Source organism: Petaurus breviceps, unplaced genomic scaffold, assembly GCF_028583685.1.
Source record: "Petaurus breviceps papuanus isolate PSGF00001 unplaced genomic scaffold, PetGlider_PUasm1.0 185, whole genome shotgun sequence".
In the NCBI taxonomy this organism is placed as follows: domain Eukaryota; kingdom Metazoa; phylum Chordata; class Mammalia; order Diprotodontia; family Petauridae; genus Petaurus; species Petaurus breviceps.
The window spans coordinates 7,649,472-7,662,147 of record NW_027185797.1 but is presented as its reverse complement, the minus strand read 5'-3'; the positions used below and the strand labels follow the sequence as shown (position 1 = coordinate 7,662,147).

The 12,676-nt window shown below is 46.8% G+C and overlaps 1 protein-coding gene and 1 pseudogene across 4 annotated transcripts in view; one reads left to right on the top strand and one right to left on the bottom strand.

Moving 5' to 3' along the window:
* The window catches only part of SH3BP5 (SH3 domain binding protein 5), an 85,861-nt gene extending 77,597 nt beyond the window's left edge, over positions 1-8,264 (top strand). For 2 of the 4 annotated variants that reach the window (XM_069088408.1, XM_069088406.1), the window contains 5 exons: positions 925-1,055; positions 2,453-2,495; positions 3,274-3,493; positions 5,250-5,642; positions 6,635-8,264. In XM_069088408.1, the coding sequence (XP_068944509.1) occupies positions 925-1,055; positions 2,453-2,495; positions 3,274-3,493; positions 5,250-5,642; positions 6,635-6,834 (987 nt within the window). In that variant the 3' untranslated portion in view covers positions 6,835-8,264. The remainder of the gene's footprint in view (positions 1-924; positions 1,056-2,452; positions 2,496-3,273; positions 3,494-5,249; positions 5,643-6,634) is intronic. The other 2 variants (XM_069088410.1, XM_069088407.1) reach the window with 1 other exon arrangement.
* Positions 8,068-12,669, bottom strand: LOC138161649 (large ribosomal subunit protein eL20 pseudogene; annotated as a pseudogene).
* Positions 12,670-12,676: the final 7 nt, after the last annotated feature.

The following is a 12,676-nucleotide window of genomic DNA, read 5'->3' as shown; positions in this document are numbered from 1 at the left end:
AGTATTTAAAACACATTTATACGGACTACAGCCAGATTTTCCAGCAGATCTGAGCTGCAGGGTACAACTCCTCCATGAGGACACAGCAGCATATGGCATTAGACTGATGCTTCTGTTTATATGGTTGTAGAATGCCATGAAACTTGGTAAAATCGACTAGGGTCACTGGAAGGAACTGGGGACGTTTTAGACGGAGACCAGGAGAGAGCCATGGTAGCTGATGATGATAATGTCATACATATATAGATGCATATTTCTACATCTTAAAATGAGACTTTCAAAGCACTTTGTTATCTCATATGATGTACCAGGTTCATGTGACGGGATACTTGTCAAATACATTTTGCAGATAAGGAAACTGAGGCTCACAGAGAAGATAAATATTAATGACTTGGACCTAGTAATTCAAAGCCAGGTCTTCCTTACCCCCAACCCAGCATCTCATCCACCAAATCTCAAACAAAATTGTTCTGGACCATGCAGGTTTTCTCTCCTACTCTAGCCAGACAGCTTAACTTGTGGCTATTTGTAGCAGTACCTTGCCTAGACAGTGGGCAAATCACCCAAGTCAGCTGGTACAAAGTACCTGCTTGAAAGTGGCTAGAAGGGAGTTTTGGGGAAGAGATTAAAGTATTCAGCTCTGAGGGTTTCTCATGTGCTATGCCCTGGTCCCCACCTCAACAGCATCCCCACCTAGGGAGTTCCTGCTTTGTTTGTGTTTCTGTCATGCCCCAGTCCATCTTGACCAGGCAGTTTCAAAGAAGGGGGGCAGAGGGGAAAATCTTGCTTATTTTTTTTGGAAGCTAAATTAAAAAAAAAATCTACCCACTGGTCTGGAAGTAGACTGCTGTGGAAAACAGCATTCTAAGTGTGCAGACAACCTTTGGGCCCTGGGAAATGAACCTTGCTGTCTGTCTTCTGAAGGTCATGGAGGCTGAGCAGACCAAGACAAGAAGTGAACTGGTGCACAAGGAGACAGCAGCTAAGTACAATGCCGCCATGGGCCGTATGAGACAGCTGGAAAAGAAGCTCAAGAGGGCCATCAATAAATCCAAGTAAGTCTGCAGCAGCAACAGGGCCTGCTGGGTCAGCCCCTGGCAGAGCATGCAGCCTCCCTGAGGGCCAGGGATGGTCATAATGTACTTCAGGGGGTCATAGATCTTTACTACCCGTCTGATTTTACAGTTGAGGGACCCAAGGCCTAAGGAAGTGGTTATTACCATTAAGTGTGTGGTAGCGTCTGGACCCAAGTCTTCCTAACTTCAAGTCCAATGCTCTCTCCATAGCACTAGGGCTTCCGATGCATGAGGGGTAGGAAGTTCATTATCATTATAAACAGATGCCTCTGGGATGGCAGTTTTTGCTTTACCCTATCATGGGTGGTACTGCTCAGATGTCATTTCTTTTCTGGCAGCAAAAAAGATTTCTCAAAGGAGAATTTATTTTTCACTCAATCATTGTTTAGTAAGATCTGCATTGAGTCTGTGGGTATCTTTAGGGTTGTTTCACGTGCAGGGTTTGAATCATGAATGAGCCTGTCTCGAACCAGGGACGTGATGGAAGCATACCACTGCAGTGTTCAGGCTAATGTCTGCTCTGAAGACAGGATTACATACGTCATCACACAGTTCTGATGGTTCTAGCTCTCTCCTTGAGTTTGGCAGTTTCCAGAACAAAACAAAGCAAGATTTAGTTAACCTTTCATCCAGTTTCTATGAGGCAGAAACATGAAGGATGGCTACTTTTCGAGATAAGGAAGCAGCTTGAATAATGTATTCATTTTGGTTCCTGCTGGAGACTAAAACTCTTAGGGTGGAGAGTCCTGTATGCTTGCCTGATCAGGAATCTAGGGGACAAGCACAGCAGCGATAGCCCTGGTGAGGCAGATGATGCTTTGTACTCACCTCTCAAAATGCTTAATTATCCAGAAAGATCTGCAAAATGGTTGGGGCTGTCAGTCAGGGTATCTGGTGTGTCTGTCCCTGGAGGAGGTAGGAGGAGTGTATCCCTCACATCATCTCCCCCCTCCCCATCTTTGATCTTTGGCCTTGTTTGCCCTCATGGCTAAGCCCCACATGGAGTTTGTCTCAATTTCGGTGTCTCTTACCTATGGATCAGGGCCGACTTGAGAAATAGTGACCACCCTGGCCAGGAAAGTGAACTTGAACGTGGCCTCAGATGGCTGACCCCAGGCAGTCAGCACTGGTCTGCCTCTTCTGGTTGATGTTGGTCGGGGGGTCAGGATAAGGGTGGAGGGTGGGGTGGGGGGCGATTCCAACAAGGCACTCTGGGTTTGTGCCTTGGAACCAAAGGCTGCCTCTAACCTTCCCGCATCTGCAGAGCCTCACAAGTAGTATCTATAGTCCAGCATTCCAAAGAGGCCTGCGAAGCACCCCTTGCAGTTACTATGGTCATGGTAATAAATCTTCCTTTCCTTCCCTGTTTTCTACAGACCTTATTATGAACTCAAGGCAAAGTACTATGTACAGCTCGAGGTATGTATGTGTGGCACACCATCTTTTTTGCTGTGATTCCTTTGGTTGTGCTGTACTTGGGGGAGAGCCTGTTTTTAATAGAGTAGTTCAGGAAAGTCTCTGTGGAGGGACCCTTTGGTGGCTCTCTAGATAGTACCAAGGACTGAGAGGCTGGAGGCTGTTGAGAGTGGTGCTCTTGGGGCTCCTGTGTGGGCTTCCCTCCTGCAGATTCACAGTTCTCCAGTTTTTAAGCCTGTACTTTGCCAGCACCTCTCAGTAGGTATTGAGGGAGGGTTTTGGGGAATGTCATCTAGTGAATAAAACAGCTGGGTGATAGGTCATTCAATACATTCAGGAAACATTTAGAACAAAGGCACTGAGCACATAGCAATGTGAAACAGCCTCTGACCTTGAGTAACAGGTTCTATGAAACACTGGACAGGAGAGATGCTGAAGAGCTGGAGTGGGGCATGGAGGACTCTCACAGGGGGTGGCACTTGAGGGGAGCAGGAGACTGGGAAAGTCAGGGATCAGGGTGAAGGGTCTAGACTTATTTGAAAAGGTCTTTAAAATAATTCTCCAGGTTTAGGGCAGGAAAGTGTTTTGAGTTTTCCCTAAGGAGAATGTCCTTGTTACAAAGTAAGTCCCCTAAGGGCAGGGGCCAGTCTGGATTTTGTCTTTGGGTCTCTGGCACCGAGCACTGTGCCTCACCCCCTAGGAGGGACTTTACTGATCAATTCTCATTGGGTTGGCTTGGTGGTCATCTGTCTCAGTGAACATCCTCCCCTCATTCTATCAGCAATTGAAGAAAATCGTGGATGATCTGCAGGCCAAACTGTCTCTGGCCAAAGGCGAGTACAAGACAGCATTGAAGAACCTGGAGATGATTTCTGATGAGATCCACGAGAGGAGACGTTCCAGTGCCATGGGTCCTCGGGGCTGTGGGGTAGGTGCTGAGGGTAATAGCATATCTTCAGAGGAGCTCTCCAGGAACAAGCCAGAGTTTGACTCAGTTTCAGGTGAGTGGGCAGATCAGAGGGTAAGTGGGGGAAAAGGGGAGATCCCAACCCTAGCCAGCTCCTGGGAGGGGTTCATGTCTTAAAGTGACAACATAAACATCCTAGAAGGAAGGCTTAAGGAAGACTTGTCTCCCATTGGGAGGCAAGGGTTCTCTTTCCCTTCCTGCTACTGAGGACTCTTTTCTTAGGTCTGGCTGGATATGATAGTCCTTCCTTTGGGAGATACACCCATTCGAGATGTCACTTTGGGCTGGCTTTCTTTCTCATTCTCTTCTATCATGAGGGCACAAAGGACTCCTATTCAGGGTTTCTTTGTCAACCTTTTTTTTTGTGTTATGGACCCCTCAGCCCACTTTCAACAGTTTTGTGGCCTAGGGACCCCTTCTCAAAATAACATTTTTAAATGCATAAAATACATAGAATTAGAGAAGAAACCAATTATATTTAAATAGTTACCAAAATATTATAAAACAAAGTTCACACTCTTAAGAACTTATACTTTATACTTAATAGGACCTTACAAATAATCATAGCTAACATTTAGATGCCTCTTGATTTGAGGCCCCCTGACAAGAGGTAGTATAGTGGAGGCTCAGAAGGGTTGAGTAACTTACTCCTGGTCACACAGCTACCCGATGTCAGAGGCAGATCTGAACTCATCTCCAAATTCCATATCCAGCACACTCTCCGTGACCCCTCAGTTATCTTATTTGGGAAGGAGAGATTTACTCTTCTTGTTTGGTGTTAGGCCTTTACTTTCTCAACTCATGACAACCAATGCCTCTTTCCCATGGTGGTAGTTAAATGAAGTTGTTTTTCACGTGTTCAGGCTTAAAAATAAGGGAGAAGCAAAGGGGAGCAAGGGTCCAATCAATAACTTGTTGCCAAGGCTTGTTTTTCACACCTTTAGAACAGAGATTGAAGTTAGCCAGAGGCACTTCACAATGTCTGGGAGAGATAGGAATCTTGCAGGTTGTGATCCTGGGATCACAGATTGAGCTGGAAGGAACCTCAAGGTCATCTGGTTCAGCAGCCCCTCCCCCCTTCATAGAAAAGGCTAGTGAGGCTGAGAGGCTGTGACTGAGGTGGGCTCACACCTTGAGCCCCAATTCCAATGTCTGTTCAGTCTCAGAAGCTGTGTTAGGGGAAGTATGTCCAGTGCGCCAGGTGGAGTCTGGAAGCAACAGCATCAGGGAAATGGCAGCTGCTTCTCACTTCTCTCTGCCTGAGACTGTATGAGCCTGTTAAAGTCTGATTGGTTTGTGCTGTTTCTGGAGGGCAGAGCCCCCCTAGCCTTCAGGTGGCCTCTAGACATAATGCTGGGTTTCTGGGCCTGGATTTGTTATGTACAGATTTCTGGTCTCACTGAGAATTGCCCATTGTATGTCAGTTACATATAAGGGAAGAAAAGGCCTAATCCATTCCCCCTCTGAGGCCATTAGCCCTGGGGTGGGGGAGGAGCTGATCTATGTTATAGACCCCATGCAAAGAGCAGAGTTCTGATATTCTGTTTTTCCCTTGATCTGGGGTTTGTAGCTGGATGCCACTCAGGCAGCTGCCCTTCTCTACTACTAAATGGGAGAGGGCAGAGTCTCTTCCCCATTGATTTCTGTAGGGCATGTCCTGCCCCACTATGATTCTTGTCTAGTGGTTGTTTATTAGAAGCAATTCCTGGGGGGTGTGGGTCTCATCCCTGTGTTTTTCTTTCCCTTCAAGGAAAGGGAAAGAAATAGGCCTCTCCTTTTGTCACCCACAGGGAGCGAGGGGGTGAAAGCACAGCCGCGAGGGGTGTTAGTTCCTGTAAACCTGTCTGTCTGCCCCCCAAAGCGGACTGTAAGAGACAGCTGGTCGTTTGGCAAACCCGAGACTTGTGTTCTCTCCAACGCTGCAGTGGCCTCGGAGGCATTGGAAGACAACTGCAGCAGCTTGGTGTCGGAAGAAGATTCTGAAACCCAGTCTGTGTCCAGCTTCAGTTCGGGCCCAACGAGTCCTTATGACCTTCCGAGCCCTCTCTCGCTCGTCATGAGGCCCGGCAGCCTTGATCTGCCCAGCCCCATGTCTCTCTCAGAGTTTGGGATCATGTTTCCTGTGCTGGGTCCTCGGAGTGAATGCAGTGGGGCTTCATCCCCAGAGTGCGAAGTGGAAAGAGGTAAGGGGCATGTCCTTTTCTCTTCCCACTGCCCTCTGCCTCAGCCTTGCATTGACTGGACTGCAGTCCTTAGAGAACCATTGGTAGATGAAGTCCCTTCCCATGTTCACGTGGCTTAACTAGGGGAACTGCTTTGTGCAAATACCATTTTGCTCTTTTGCCTCCTAAAGCCAAACAAATTTATTTTAAGCAGGCAACTGCTATCCCAAATAGTGCAAAATTTGGGAGTCAAGTCCAGCCTCAGACATTTGAGCTGTGTGACCTTAGGCAAAATCACTTGATTGTAAAATGGGACCTTAATAGCAGCCCCCTGACAGAACTGTCATGAGATCCAGTGAAATATTTGTAAGATGCTTAGCACAGTGCCCGGACCACAGTAGGTACTATGTAAATGCTTCTTCCCTTTCCCTCTAACCCTACGTGCCCTTCGAGCAGACAATCTGCCAGGAAGATTTGGATTCAGGTCACACCTGTGACCTAGGCAACTTTCCCAGAGGGAACTTTTTTGAGAGTTCTCTGAGCCCATAAAAATCACACCTCTTTGTAGTAGTAGATATCTTGGTTAAGTACAGGGTTTTAGCTGGGACAGGGTGGTAGAGAAAAGTCAGTTTTTTTTGTAAATTGTTTCCTCAACTCAATGTAATTTAGCACCTTCTGTGGACCCAGCCCTGTCTTGAGGTAGCATTACAATAGCAACAAATCTCTGTCTGTGACCTTCAGTTCTGCTTAGGGATTAGGGTGGATTTTGGTCCCATTCAGACGGGCTGGTTCTGTTTCCCCACGTGCTGAAGGGCAGACACATTTGGAGATGACCAAACTTGGTTCTGACAGACTGCAAGCATGGGAGAAGTGCACTGAACAGACCAGCAGCATATACTGGCCCCCTTGTAATGCTGCGCTCCCTGAGCAGTCCCAAGGTATCTAACTAGCAGCCGTGTTGCATTTGAGGAATTCTGTATTTTAATCCTGCTTCTCTCACTGTATCCCTTTAGGGGACAGGGCAGAAGGGGCTGAGAACAAGATGAGTGACAAAGTCAACAATAACAGGAGTGTTAGCACCAACAGCAGTGGAGACAGCAGCTCATCCCCTGCAGACCGAAACCTGGACAACGAGATCCAGCAGCTCTCCCTTCAGTATCCAAAGGGAAAAGATGGGATTCTTGGTGACAGAAAAGTGGTGCAGATCGGCTGAAGGATCTGAGGAGGCCAGCGCCCAGAGATCTGAATATTTATATGTGAAACTAAACATATGGACAGAGTTGTTGTGCCAATATTTCTTTACTATACGCCAAATCTTAAGCATTTACTCTGAACTGCACTAAGGAAATTTGTGACCCAGAGGGCTGGAGTCAGCTCTGGTTTTGTGGACAGCACTGCGGAGTGGAGAAGTTGTGGGCAGGAAGGCTGTCCTCACATTCCTCCAGCATTTGTCACATACATCTTCCCCCTCCCCCACCATCCTTGTTAGGAGCAATAACGACTTCCCAGAAATATAGCATGAAACAAGGGTAGAGGAACCAAGCTTGACCTTGGTGATTTGGACCATTTTGCTCCTTTTTCTTCCTATACCTGTTTTTGTTTTTTGAAAGGTAAAGCTTATGCTCCCTAGTAATCTGGGACTGGTGGCCTCCCAAATGAAATGAATTGAAAATACAGTAATTAAAATATCCTTCACTTTTAGTATTATAAAGCATTAACAAAATGACCTCCAACAAAGCTGTTATCTCTGAATCACAGAGGCAAGCCCCATACTTACTAATTGCCTCTCATCCATAGAGGTGACCTGTGAAAAAGGGAAATGGTGCTCAATATGGGGCACCCACCTAGAAGCTTTTTCAGTGGCTTCTACTACGATTCCTGGAGATCGGCACTTTGTGGGCCAGGGGAGGCTGGGGTTCACCTGGGTCCAGGTGACTTACTGTAGAGGGGGATTCTTGGCTGGAGCAGGCAGTGTAGCATAGCCTTTGTATTGCCAGCCAAAGGGAGTGGTGGGGGGAGGGGGGGATCCACGGTTTGTTCTTCATGAAATGCATGGGCCAGAGCAGTTGGCCTTCGTATTATCTAGACTGACAGAAGTGTTCATTTATCTGTGGGTTGTAACTTTTTCCTTCTCTTTTTAAAAAGCAATTATTTAAGAATTATGCTGACCTGACATTATTATTATCACAGACACTGTTCCTTCCAGCCTAGAAAAAGAGTTAGGCATGTCTTGGCAAAGGCTGTCCCATAGAAGCAGCGAGGCCTAGTAGTTATGCTCATAGTTGTAAGTGTAGGATTCTTTTTCTTTGAAGTTTTGGTGGTCTGAAGTTAAATAAAGCACTGTAGCTGTCCCTCTTTGGTTAGTCTGAGGGGTGGGGAGGGGGGAGACACCCATCACACATGTACCAACCACATAAACTCTCAATCTATTTCATGTGATGAGGTCTTGGTTTGGTTTTTTTTTTTTTTTTTTTGGTGTTGTTATTCCTGCCCTCGCTTGAATATCTAGCCATGTTTGTAAACTTCTTCACACTGGTAAATCTTCAATTTTTCCTATTTTTTATGGACTGACGCTGTCCTGAATTCAAAGTTATTTTGTACTTGTCTTAATACCTTGAATGTAATAAAAACAAAATTTCAAGACAGTGGCTAAGCTTCTGAAGTTACCACCTTACCTACTTTCTTCCTTCCCCTGTTTACATCACAGTTGCTGATTCATGATCATCTGCTCTCCATACACAAGTGGATCCCTCACTACAAAAAAAAGCAGTTAAGAAAAAGTAACCAAGCCTGAGACAATGAATGGGGTTGCACTTCCAGCCTCTGCTGGCTCTAGGGGGAGGAAGATTTTATGTCCAATCTTCTAGTCTCTGGGACTGTCTATGATCACCCTTGAGGACTTGATCTGCCCAAAGAAGCAACATTAAGATATATAATCTGTGTGACTGCACAGCTGTCCCTTTATCCTTGATGTCAGTTAAGATCTTAAATTCTCCATTTGCTTCCTTTAAATTGCAATCCCACAGTTCTTTTTAAAAATCATTAATTGCATGGCAGTCAAGATGGGTTATATACAAATCTCACATGGATCTCTCTTGGTTCATTTTACACCGAGCTGGAAACAGAGCTGGACCAAATCATTTGTGCATTTCATTGCAAAATGACAAGCTCCCGAGAAATAATAAAGCTCAGTATGGAACTGTTGGACAATGGCCCATCTTAAAGATGAACATTAGGGTGTTGATTTAGAGCTGCAAATGGCCTAAAGGTCATTTAGTCCAACACCTTCATTTCATGGGTGAGGAACGTGAGGCCCAGAGCGGTGCAGTGTAGGACAAGCTTCCATCAGTCACTTCCCCTCTGCTGGCCTCAGTTTCCTCATTTGCAAGATGAGAGCTGAACTGAGAGCCTTCCCAACTCTGAACAAGTCTAAAAAGCAGCTGTCAGGTACCAAACCTAAGTTCACACTCAAAGTCCCCAAAGCTCTGAGCTCAGTGACCTTGCTGACCTCAGATCACTTCCTGCTGTAGCATCTTGGGATCCTATGAACCCTCCTCAGGAAGCTGAGCAGGTCCTGTGCAGATGCAAGCCCTAGAATCCTCAACGTCAGGCCCCCTGCCGTGCGCTTGCACACACGCCCCCTGCTCTGGGACCCTCGTGCTTCTTGAGCCTGCCCCTCCCAGCAGCACCTCCAGAACCACGCCCTCACCACTCTGAGATCACTGCTCATCTGCTCAACTAGAGCCCGGGGATAGGCCCACTACCCTTCTCTTCTCCAGCAGCTGAAAGCAACCCACCCGTGCCAAGTGGGCACAGCCTCCTGAGGGGCACTTGTGAAACCCTACCCCATGCACCACTAGCCTCTGCTCTATACAAGCTCAGGTTGGTCCCTTTGTAAAGCTGGTGCTCAGTGGGACTGATCTGAGTCTGAGGGAAAAACAATGGACCTTTAAAGGAAAACAAATTCCCTTTCTGTACCCCAGAAGGAAATAGGATCTGGAAATGTCAGACTGGAATAACGACACAGGCCTCAAAGATAAGGAACTGGAGGACTCCTGACATCACTTAGGCCAATCTCCTTGGTTCACAGATATGTAAACTGAGGCCCAGGGAAGGGAAATGACTGTCTCAAGGTGGCACAGCTGGGACTCAAAGCCAGGTCTTGTGACTATCAGTTCAGGGAAGGGACTTGCCTAAGTGGCCAAGCCAGGATTTGAACCCAAGACTGCTGAGCCTTCTAACCTGTAATGCTACAGCTGGGCATCATGCCCTGTCAAGTCCTCCAGGATGGAAGGTGACAAGGTTTATAGAAGGAAGACAGACCTATGACATCATTTATGGGAAGTCCCAAGGGCATCTCCCCAGCAGGTGACACCAGATTCTAGTCTCAGAGAAGTGCTTAACTGAGAGGGCAAGTGCCTGGTCTGGAACCACACAGAGGCAGGACCCGAACCCAAGTTTTCCTGTCTCTACCCACTAAGTGACACTGCCTTTCAATGACTGTGCCATTTTCTCCAAGTCTGAGGAGTTAGCATAACCCACCTTAAAGGTGCTATGAATCTAAGGATTACTGCATCACCTCAATCCCTCCTTAGAGCTGAAAAGGGAAAAGGACCAAACGTGGGGAAAAGCAAGTGAATGAATGAAAGCCTATCTATAAGGGCTTGCACTTTTGAGAGAGAGTAACTGGGATGCCATTCAAAGTAAAGGGTGAGGGGAGGGTCCTCTTTGCATGAGATCTCTGTGGAGAATCAAGGCACAGTAACCACATTCACAGGAGGTCACTTACCAATCAAGGAATAAATAACAAGTCCAGAGGAGAAACCTTCAGGCGCTTGCTTAGACATTATTCACACATATTCAAAACAAGCCAAGTGACCCACTTTTCAAATTCCCAGCAAATCAGAAGTGGTCAGGAGGAAGTGCCAAAGGTGGTCCCTCAACAACTGCAAGACGCATCAGCCGATGGTGAGGAGCCTAGGGCAGTGTAGCTGGGGCAAATGGTCCCTGCCACACAATCCCCTCATTCACGTTCATAATGATGACCTTGGAGCCAACCAGAAAAGATGGAAGGTTTAAAATAAGACAGCAGGGTGCAGGGAATCGATCTGGCAAGTATTTTCTTTAAAAATGGGTTTAAAAAAGTATTTGGTGCTTCCCAGTGTTGGTGCTTCTAGGGCCCTGGCTGTCTTGGCAGCAGAAGGGACAAAGGCACTGGCAAGTTAAGGGACTTGTTTGGGGTCACTCCAATTAGGAGGAAATTCTTCCACGAAACAACCTCCCTCCCTCCTCCAAGGTGCAGATAAATGGGGGACACCTCTGAGCTTGTAAGGAGTGTCCATTCATGAGTTCTTTGGGGAATGGGATCAGCCCTGGCTAACTGAGCAAATGGCGGCAGCTGGCTCAAGCATGAAGCACCGGAGCAGAAAAACGGGGCACAAGATGATAAGCAAGGCTTAGTACAACCATTAGCATGAAGATCATCAGTTATGGAATAGGATGCAGCCTGTGAACACTTGGGCAGGGCAGCACATGCTAAGACTGGTCACAAGATGCTTCCTAGGCATCAGTCACCTTTTTGGGAGGGTTTCCAATTGAGAAATTTATTTAAATCAAATAGATGCCTCACTGTCTCTAAACTTAGAAGAAGGTGTTGGGCCTCTTGGTAGTAAAGCGTGGCTTGTGCTGGCGACGCAGAACTCTGTAGGGCAGAGGGAACTTGATTTTGGATTCATGAAACTGCTTGACTGCAGGCTGGCGGCATTTGCTAGCAGGAATTTCTTCCACTTTCTTGATCTGGATGGAGTGGGCCTGGGTATGGTGACGGGCTCCCATATCTTGGTAGCACTGAGTGACGGCACCAGCAGGTCGGGTCCCTGTACATGTTGTGGGTCCCACTCCTGGAATTGTAACACAGCCAGATGCCAAAGTTCTTCACTCTAAGAGGGGACTTTTCAAAGACCTGTCCACAGTATATGATTTCTCCAGAAGACTTCTTCATCTTTTTCAGCTGGGAAATGAAGTACCAGAATTGGGACTTTGCTACGACATGATTAGGAACAAAGATCCGCATGTGATAAAGAGGCGGCACTGGGCTCTTGGGAGTGGGCAGGAAGTGCCCAACTACCTTATACTCTCTCAGGGTGCCCGAGGCCTTCATGGTGTTGCTGCCTCACGCCCTGCCAATCTGCAAAAGGGATCAGTCACCTTTCTTAGCCTGTTTTGTGTCATGGACCCCTCTGGCAGCCCAATGGACACCTTTCTCAGAATAAGGTTGTTAAATGCCTCAAAGGCAGAGGATTATACAAGAAATCAATTGAAGTGCAACAGAGTTATAAAATCTAGAGCCCTGTTCTTAGCGATTTCCTGATGCTGCTAGCTCTTGGGATCACTCCCCCTGAAGCTACCTTGAATTTCTTACATACTCACATAGCTACATGCTATATCCCCTGGTAGCGTGTAAGCTCCTTGAGGGTGGGGATTACTCTGCTTTGTATCTTTGTGTCCCCAGCATTAAGCCCCATGCACAGCACATTCTGACAACTTAGTAATGACCACAGGTGAAACAAAGAAAAGTGGGAGAGTGCTAAGAGATGTGTCTACCTTCTGATAGAGTGATGCCATGTAATGTTTAAACGACTGGATTTCAGTGTTGACAGCTCCAAGGACTGCTTGGGTGTGCTTAAGATTTTCTGGAACTGTTTCTTCATCTGCAGAGTGAGGGGTTGGGCTGAATGGTCCTTGGGGTCTTTGCCAGCTCTAAAGCTTTGCCCCCATGAGCTGATTAGAAGCAAAAGCTAAAAGTGCAGAAAGACTCAGGCTAAACTCTCAGGTTCCCACTGCCACACACACACACACGGAGCTTCTGTGGGAGTATCCTCATTTTACAAGTAGGGAAACAATTCAACAACTTATTAAATCACACAGCTAGTATTAAATCACCGTACCTAGTTTACATGTATGTAATACTTCTTGGGAAAGAACCTATCAGGGAACAATCTGTTAGGTAAGTGACCAAGAACCATTACAACCAGGGAACAAAGAGTCAGATCACC